The sequence below is a fragment of the Salmo salar genome, chromosome ssa13 (genome assembly GCF_905237065.1).
Source record: "Salmo salar chromosome ssa13, Ssal_v3.1, whole genome shotgun sequence".
Taxonomy (NCBI): domain Eukaryota; kingdom Metazoa; phylum Chordata; class Actinopteri; order Salmoniformes; family Salmonidae; genus Salmo; species Salmo salar.
Genome location: NC_059454.1, coordinates 60,558,036 through 60,567,079, shown reverse-complemented (window position 1 = coordinate 60,567,079; position 9,044 = coordinate 60,558,036). Strand labels below are relative to the sequence as shown.

The following is a 9,044-nucleotide window of genomic DNA, read 5'->3' as shown; positions in this document are numbered from 1 at the left end:
GAGCGGGGTGACATGGGAGAACTTGGGGAGGTTGAAATCCAGGCGGGCTGCGGCCTTCTGGATAAGTTTCAAGGGTTTGATGGCACAAGCGTCACCTTTTACTGTCCCTTTATCTCACAACCAACAGTACATGTAAAACGGAGTATCTAGCCTAGTTACCTCTGGGTCCGTCTGTAGAGACCCAGATTGATTCAACACAATGTGACTCAATCAATCAACCCTTGAACAGCGCTTTAAAAAAGTACATCCATTCTTTTATACGTTTAATTCAATGATATACAGCCATTGATTCTTTAAGAATATCACTTAGAAATGAGCTTAGTTCAACTGTCGTACCCCATCCCTCAACAGTTTACCAAAAAAAAAGTGGCGGAGTATCTTTGTTGTTATTTGAATCCCAGATTGCCCCTTAAAAATGAGCTCCTGGGATGGTGGCGGGTGAACTGAACAGAGAGACGGTCCAGAGCATGGGTACACAGAAAGCACTGCTTTATTGACTACACTGGTCAACCACACCATAGTGCCGGGGAGAGGAGGGGGGTCATAGTGGAGGCAGCCGTCTTTAAGGCAACACAAACAGCATGCAGATACAGTCACATGGAACATCATCATATTGCTTTTTAACGTTTTGCTTAACATTGAAAGTGTACAAAAAGGAAAAAAATAGTTTTTTGCACTAATGAAAAATACATTTTTTGTTTTTCCTCCTACAAAGACTCTAATACAAGAAAATAAATATTGCAAAAAAAGCCAAAAAATAATTTAAAATAGCTCTTCTTTTTAATATATGTTCAATATTTCTCTTTGCTATTAACAAATGGCACAACATTCTTTGAAACAAAGAATACAGAAGGATAAACTCCTGCAACATTCATATTATCGTATTGTAGAACTGATGCAGATCGAGCCTAATTGGGTGTGGAATTGAATTGTATACGGCAGCACAGATTTCAGCGCCTTTTAAGGACAAATAAGACAGCCACGTGGTGGAGGGAGGAGGGACCATGTCAGAGTCTGCTTTGATCGGAGAGATCACGGACTCATCAAAATGACGCATGTGACCATTAGGAGATACGGGACAGAAATATTGGCTGCGTTTACAGGCAGCCCGATTCAGATTTTTTCTCTCTCACTAATTGGTCTTTTGACCAATCAGACCAGCTCTGAAAAAAGATCTGATGTGATTGGTCAAAAGACCAAATAGTGCCGGTGTAAGTCAACGTCAGAAAAAGGCACGCCATTTCCTACATAGTGCACTACTTTTGACCACAGCCCTATGGGGGCCTGGTCAAAAGAAGTGCCCTATATAGGGAAGTGGGTGCCGTTTGTAATGTAGCCTGAATTTGGAAGCAGCAAAGTGATGCCAGATCAACTACAAAAAACAAGAGAGCTTGGCTCTGTTGCAGAGACACAACCGGTAAATTAGCCCGACCTTAGGAGGAGCAGCTATGGTTATGGATAAACCTTCTCTCCTGGAAATGGATTCATACGTGTATTCATACAAGTCACGGAACAAAAGTAGCAAACAAACATGGGAGCAAGTTGTTTGAACTGTGGAACTAAAACATTTTGAAATGCTATTGAATTTAATGAGAGGAACACATTCTGTGACCCTGCTGGTCATAAATAGCTTGAGGACATCCTAAATGGCACCCTTTTTCCTTCATAGTGCACTACCTTTGACCAGGGCCATATGTACTATAATAGGGAATAGGATGCCATTTGAGATGTAGACGCTGTGTTGCCAGAGAGCAGCGGTTAGTTTCTGTGAGTGTTCTCCATGGAGGAAGTGAGAGAACAAAAGGTCTCTCCCAGGCTTCAGCTGCACGCTGATCAGCCCACTGGGGAGCCGGCCTGACCATTTTAACTTCAATTAGCCCAGAAACACACACAAATGCTTGCACACACAGATACACACTCGTGACTCGACAGACACAGACAAACATGCACGCACACACAAGCATTGACTCGGACAGACACTAAAACAAACACGCTCACTACTGGCTATGCAGTTCCCACTTATCAAATCAATTTCTCTCTGGTTCTGCATATAAAACAAAACCAGAGAAAGTAAATAATCCTAGCTCCAGTGAAAACAGAGAAGTGTTTGCACTTTACGTTTGTGAGCCACACAGAGGGAGGGACAGAGAGAGGGAGACAGAGAGGGAGGGAAGACAGAGAGAGGGGAAGACAGAGAGAGGGGAAGACAGAGAGAGGGGAAGACAGAGAGAGGGGAAGACAGAGAGAGGGGAAGACAGAGAGAGGGGAAGAGACAGAGAGAGAGGGGAAGAGACAGAGAGAGAGGGGGAGAGACAGAGAGAGAGGGGGAGAGACAGAGAGAGAGGGGGAGAGACAGAGAGAGAGGGGGAGAGACAGGGAGAGACAGGGAGAGACAGAGAGAGAGGGGGAGAGACAGAGAGAGAGGGGGAGAGACAGAGAGAGAGAGAGAGGGGGAGAGAGACAGAGAGAGACAGAGAGAGACAGAGAGGGGGAGAGAGACAGAGAGGGAGGGACAGAGAGAGAGGGAGTGGGGTGTTTAGATTCCTGCCTGTTAAGTTCACCGTGGACAGGGCGCAAACACTAAGAGGAAAGAACAAACTGTCCTCTCTCTCTCACTCTCCCTCCCTCCCTCCACCAGTGTTTCCCTCTCTCCCTCTCGATCTTTCGCTCTTCTGCCCAGAGCGGCAGCAGTGACAAACGCTCTCTCCATTACACAACACACGCACGTCATTATTTGTCCTTAAAGCTTCTTCCTTTGACCCGCCTGTGCTTCAAAACTCTGAAGGAGCTGAGGCGGGCCGTCGGAAACACTGAAGAAGGGGAGGGAAGTGAGACAGAGCACTGGTCTGCGGGGTGGGTGTTGGATTGGAACCATACTTCCCAGTGTGGAAGCAGTCAGTCGACGGTCGGAGAAGCGCTAGTAAGGAAGCAGTCGGTCTGATTATGAGTCAGCATTCTAGTTATATGAGCCGCGGCTGAAGCGTTACAAAAACAGCTTGCGAAGGCTTTTAACACGGAAACAAAAAGGTCTCTAGTACAGTATTCTACATTATTGTTGGTGCATTAAAAAAAAAACACAAAAAAACATAAGTAAACGGCAGTCAAACTACTACAGCCTTGAACCAGTTCCCTAAGGGATAAAGTTGAACCAGTTCCCTAAGGGATAAAGTTGAACCAGTTCCCTAAGGGATAAAGTTGAACCAGTTCCCTAAGGGATAAAGTTGAACCAGTTCCCTAAGGGATAAAGTTGAACCAGTTCCCTAAGGGATAAAGTTGAACCAGTTCCCTAAGGGATAAAGTTGAACCAGTTCCCTAAGGGATAAAGTTGAACCAGTTCCCTAAGGGATAAAGTTGAACCAGTTCCCTAAGGGATAAAGTTGAACCAGTTCCCTAAGGGATAAAGTTGAACCAGTTCCCTAAGGGATAAAGTTGAACCAGTTCCCTAAGGGATAAAGCTGAACCAGTTCCCTAAGGGATAAAGCTGAACCAGTTCCCTAAGGGATAAAGTTGAACCAGTTCCCTAAGGGATAAAGTTGAACCAGTTCCCTAAGGGATAAAGTTGAACCAGTTCCCTAAGGGATAAAGTTGAACCAGTTCCCTAAGGGATAAAGCAACTAACACAGAAGAGGAGATCCTTTTCAATGATGTTGTCGTTGTGTTCTGTTAGTGTGCTGACGGCTTCGTCACGCTACAGACACCAACAGCAGCAGCAGCTGGGTGGTACGGAGACAGCACTAGGACATTCATCCACAGCAACGCCAAAGCAGCATTTCTCAAACCAATTCCATGGGACCCACCGTTGGAATGCACGCTTTGTTCCAGCCCAGCACTAACGCACCCTATTCAACTGATCATCAATTTGATTAGCTGAATAAGGTGCGTTAGTGTAGGGCTGGAATAAAACATGCAAACCAGGTGGGTTCTCGGGGATGGGGCAAAGAAACCCTGCTTGAGGAGGATAATAATAATAATACCATCCATCCATACTCTGTAGGATAATACCATCAATTCATGAATCTATAGTCTGCATGCAAAGTGCTGTCACCTGCTGCCTGCTGGACCGAAACGCCTCGTCACCTCACTAAAACTCCAGCCTACTGTTTCTGAAAAGAAGCGGAGGAAGAGGGCGTAGATGCCCCACTCCAATAATAATAATAATAATAACAACAACAACCTGTTTTCTACTACGTTGGGGGCCGTACATGAAGGGTCCCATCTAAAAACACAGCCTAGTCTAAATCTGTGTATATATTGAATATTGAAACCAAGTTTACATTTCATTGTCTTAGCAACACGTAAACGGTTAGGTGGTGGGGTGGATTCTGTGGGTTTACTACAGTGCTAACCCCACACACCCACCCCGACAACCTATCTGCAGACAATGGTGATCATTGTTGTTCTTATGGTATATGTTGTGATTGTAGAATACGAATGAATAGAATGTGCTACTCATTCTGTTTCTATGGTTGTAATGGTCTGTCTCCAAGGGTTACGGTGGATGGAAAGGAAGGAGCCAGACTGGCTGTAGACAGACAGTGTCACCTGACCAATACGCTGCTTGAGGAAGTTTCATCCTGAATCCTTGTGTCCCCTCTGGGACAGGAAAACAAACATAAAAAACGAGTCTTCTTCTACATTACGACCCTGTTATACCAGCGCTGGGGGTTGTCAGTGGGCTCAGCCATCAGCCGCCCATCCACACACGGTTCAGCAGCATTCAACTCTCTCCAGGTTGGGGGGGTGGGGGGACGGGACGTAGGCCACTCCATCCACAGTGGGTCAGTGGGACAGAGGGCCAGTAAGTAACACACCTGTGGGAGCAGGGAACGGGAGAGTCCAAGGTGGAATAGTGGTGGTGGGTGTCAGGACGCCCCCCCCCCCCTAAAAAGGCCGAGTCACACCATGCCAGCGCAGGCCTGAGCAACGCACAACTCACAAGTGAGGCTGCGTCACAAATGGCACCTTGTGCACTAAGCAGGGAATAGGGTGCCATTTTGGGACACAGCCAGAGTAAGTGCATGGTGCCCTGTCTGTTATACACACTGTTCTTTGGCATTATCAACTCAGGAGACAGCCAGGTGGGTAGTAGTAGTAGTAGTAGTAGTAGTTGTAGTAGTGTACTGACTGAGACATGAGAAAAGCTCTCAGCACAGTAGTAGTCAGAGTTTAAACAGTGAGCATTGCGAAAGGAACCTTTTCTATACATACCTATCATATGTAGAAAAGGCCTGTATATGGTATTATATATTTACGGATTAACTTTTGATTTCAATACATTTTCAACCCTTCTTCGTCGCCTTCAATTTTTTTTTTTTTTTTTTTTTTTTAAACCCTGAGAAAATACTGTGGACCGCTTTTAGTACAAAATACAACTCTCTGAGACTAAAAAAAACCCATAAATTTACAAAGAACTCAAAAAAGTAGTCAGAATCCAGAACTCTGCTGTAGCTGACTATACGATTCGTCTGACTGGACCAACAATGACTCCAGAAGTTGCTTTGTTGGGGCAGCACTTTTGCACAAATATGGTAGAACTGTGTGGCTTTGCATGCGGTTGGGTTGATTAATGGCAAAAGCTGCATTTCCATTTTTTAGGCACTACAATTAAGGTCCGAGAAGCCCTCTGTTTCAGTACGCTTGATGGCCAATACAACAGATTTTCCTTTTTTGATTGTAACAAATCTGATTATAGAAGTGATTGATAAACTTATTTTGGGGGAGCGACAGAAGGCACACGATAAAAATACTGTTTCTCCAATGATTCAGGCCCAAACGGAAGATGAGGAGGAGTCAGTGAAGAGCTGACGTAATTATCAACCAGTATGTTTCTACAACGGCTGGATGCAGACAGAGTCATTTAGAGTATCTGTAATGTGTGTGTGTGTGTGTGCAACGTGTCTGGTGTGCATGTCTGAAAGAGTGTGTGTGTTTATGCTCAATGTTTGTGTTACAGTTCCTGTTAGCTATTTGTGCTTTTAAAAGGCTAATATTTGTTTGATATTTTCTGTACATTTCTCAGAATGATGCTGAACTGAAAGGCTTTTTTTAAAAACATCAGATCCCAGGAATCGCCTCGCGGGGATCCATCTCACGTCAAGAGAAAGGAAGAGATTCGTCTGAACCAGCTTATAATGCCCACAAAGTATTCACCCCAATGCTAGCGGCAAGTCACCACTGACCACACCGCCAGGAAGGGTTGACGACATGGTTCACCGCCATGTTATACTTCAAAATAAAACCGAAAATGTAACATTGTCCAAAATCCATTTCCTCTTTGTCTTCTTACGTCATCATACAGCATTTGTTACTTTAACAAGCACTACTAACATCTAGGGTCTCGTTGTGTATGCAGCTATCTGACTAACAGCTACGTTCAAAAACCCCAGAACAGAGCAGATAGACTGATTTAGACTGATTTAGGACTAGTGAAGTACAGAGATTTGGTTCATTAAAGCGATCTAGAGAGAAAAGAACGGCATGTATAATATCAAAAGCACAGACGGACAGACAGACAGTAGCCATGTTAGCGGGAACTGGGATGGAGCTCCGGTCAGTCTGAGAAATCAGTGTGTCTTCTGGACGATGGTGTGTGTGCGTGTGTGTGTGTGTGTGAGCGTCTCAGTTTTTTTTTCTACAACGCTAGCACGCTCCTCCTCAGCAGGTCCTCGCTCCCAGAATGCAACTGGGCCAGGCGGAGTTTGCGGCCGCTGGAGCGCGTATCCGGGTCGCTCTGCTCGGCGTCAGAGAAGTAGCCGTCCGTCTCGGGGTCCAGCAGCGACGACGATGACGTCTCCTTCACTGGGTGGGGGTCCCTCTCTCTCTCCCTATCCAGGGGGCGCTCCACCACCTCCTTCCCCCCTCCACCCTTCCCCCCTCCACCCCCACCCTTCCCCCGGGACTTACCCTGCCGGGGCAGGCGGAGGCGCAGGGCCGTGCGGTGACCGGGACCCCCCCCCCGACCTCCCCTCAGGCACTGTCCCGGGACTAATGGAGGGCTGTGGGGGGGAGCAGGAGGCCAGAGGGGGCGGCGTGGGGGGCGGAAGCTGCCCCTGTACCAGTGAGGCTGTCCCAGGGGCCACGCTCCTCCGAGATGTGACAGGAGTCCATTTTGGAGGTGGGCGGCTGCGGCGGCGGGTCCAGCGGTGCCTCAGTGCTCCTGGTCTGGGGGTGGTGGTGATGGTGGTGGAGGGCCTTGGAGCCCCGGGACCTCTCCCCTCTACGGGCCCCGTGGCCTGGCCTGTCATCTGCCAGCAGAGTCCCCTTGGCTGTGGCTGTGGAGGAGGCGGTGGCAGCAGCAGGGGGGCTGACAGCGGTGGCAGAAGGTGGGGTGGTTGCTGCGGCGGTGGAGTGTTGGGCCCGGGCTCTGGGCTTGCCCCGAGACTTGCGCCCCAGCTGAGGGGTTTTCCAGGTGGACTTCATGGAGTGGTCCATCATAAGGCTGAGCAGGCTCTCCTCTCCCTGCAGCAGCTGGTCAGACAGCAAGCTGGCCGTCTTGTCACGGTGCTGCCCGGCGTCCAGGGCCCACTGGCTCAGCATGTCGTCAGCCGTGATCTGCACCGACTGGGCCAGCCAGCTGTCAAACAGCGAGTTGTCCAGAGGGAAGGTCTTGGGGAAACCTGGGGGAGAGATGGACAGGTGAGAGGACCATAGAGGATCAGTCTAGAGCGTCAAACTCAATTCCAGGAGGGTCGTGTGTCTGCAACTTTATGTTATTTCCTTTCAATTGGTGCCCAATGAAGACCTAGACAACCTGGTAAAAGGGAGTTCTTAAGTGATCATTGACCTTAACTGATCACTTAAGTAACAAGGGAGGACTGAAAACCTGCAGACACACAGCACTCCAGGAATTGAGTTTGACACCCTTGTTATACAGATGATTCTTATATCTCATGAATGTCTGTGGGAGGTTAGTAGGATCAACTGTTCCGTCCAAAACATAAAGCCTTCTGGGAGGAAGTCTGGAACAAACCTGTAAAACATAGGAAGACAGCGTAGGACTGGGTGACAAAGCACAGTACGGGGGATTTGTGGTTGGAGTCGTGACGCTAAACCTGACCAGACTTTCTTTCACCGAATCAATCATTTAACAGGCGGTAGGGTGTGAGTCCAAAATATCAACATATTCCCTATATGGTGCACTACTTTTAACCAGACCCCTATGGGCCCTGGTCAAAAGTAGTGCAGTACGTAGAGGAAAGGGCACATTTGGGACTCAACCCTATCCACCCCACTTCCTGTGTGAGTTTAAACAATGCATTAGTCCCGTTCTGTGTCTGTCTGTCTGTCTGTGCTTTGTCACCACCACCACCAGGGACGTTCACTGTCAAACGCAGCTTTTGGAGACAATGCATGCTGTGTGTGTATATAATTAGGAGATTTGCATGGCTCCTTGTCTGTCATTACGGCCCAGAGTTGGCTGCCAGAGCCTCTCTGCAGCTCGGGAACACCGATTCTCACAGGAAATAGAGGGAAGGAGGGAGGGAAACGCACTGGTGCCAGGAGGTGTCGCAAATGGGACCCTATTCCCTATGTAGTGCACTACTTTTGACCAGGGCCCGTAGGGTTGCATTACATAGGCCGGGGATAGGGCGCTATTCAGAACACACCTAGAGACAGAGCTCCATCCACCACCCGTATTCCAATCCCATGAAGTCCATCTCCCACGGTCTGGGAGATGCATCAGGGGGACAGCACGCTGGGTAACACTCTCCACTCCCGAACCCTGCCCCTAAACCAGAAACCAGAACCACTGGGTTCCTGTCAACCCAAAACACCATGAGCCAGTGTTCACAAAGGATTTTACACACCTTCCAACAAACAACAGAGCTTGAACGCACGCACACACACACACACACGCACGCACGCACACACACAAACACACACCTCTTTTAAAAGGTAGACCTGCTGAAAATACATTTAAACCCTATAGGTGTGGTGTTGTTTCAATGAGCTACAATAACCTCCTTAAATGTGTGTCTCTGTCTGGTGTGGAGTGGTGTCTATCTCCTCAGGTGATGAGTAAGGTGCTGGCTGGCATAGGGACA

General features: G+C 47.9%; 1 protein-coding gene across 1 annotated transcript in view; it reads right to left on the bottom strand.

Moving 5' to 3' along the window:
- Positions 1-472: 472 nt before the first annotated feature.
- LOC106567530 (protein Jade-1) overlaps positions 473-9,044 on the bottom strand; it is a 150,722-nt gene continuing 142,150 nt past the window's right edge. The window contains exon 13 of the mRNA XM_045693416.1: positions 473-7,616. Coding sequence (XP_045549372.1) covers positions 6,985-7,616 — 632 coding nt within the window. The 3' untranslated portion in view covers positions 473-6,984. The remainder of the gene's footprint in view (positions 7,617-9,044) is intronic.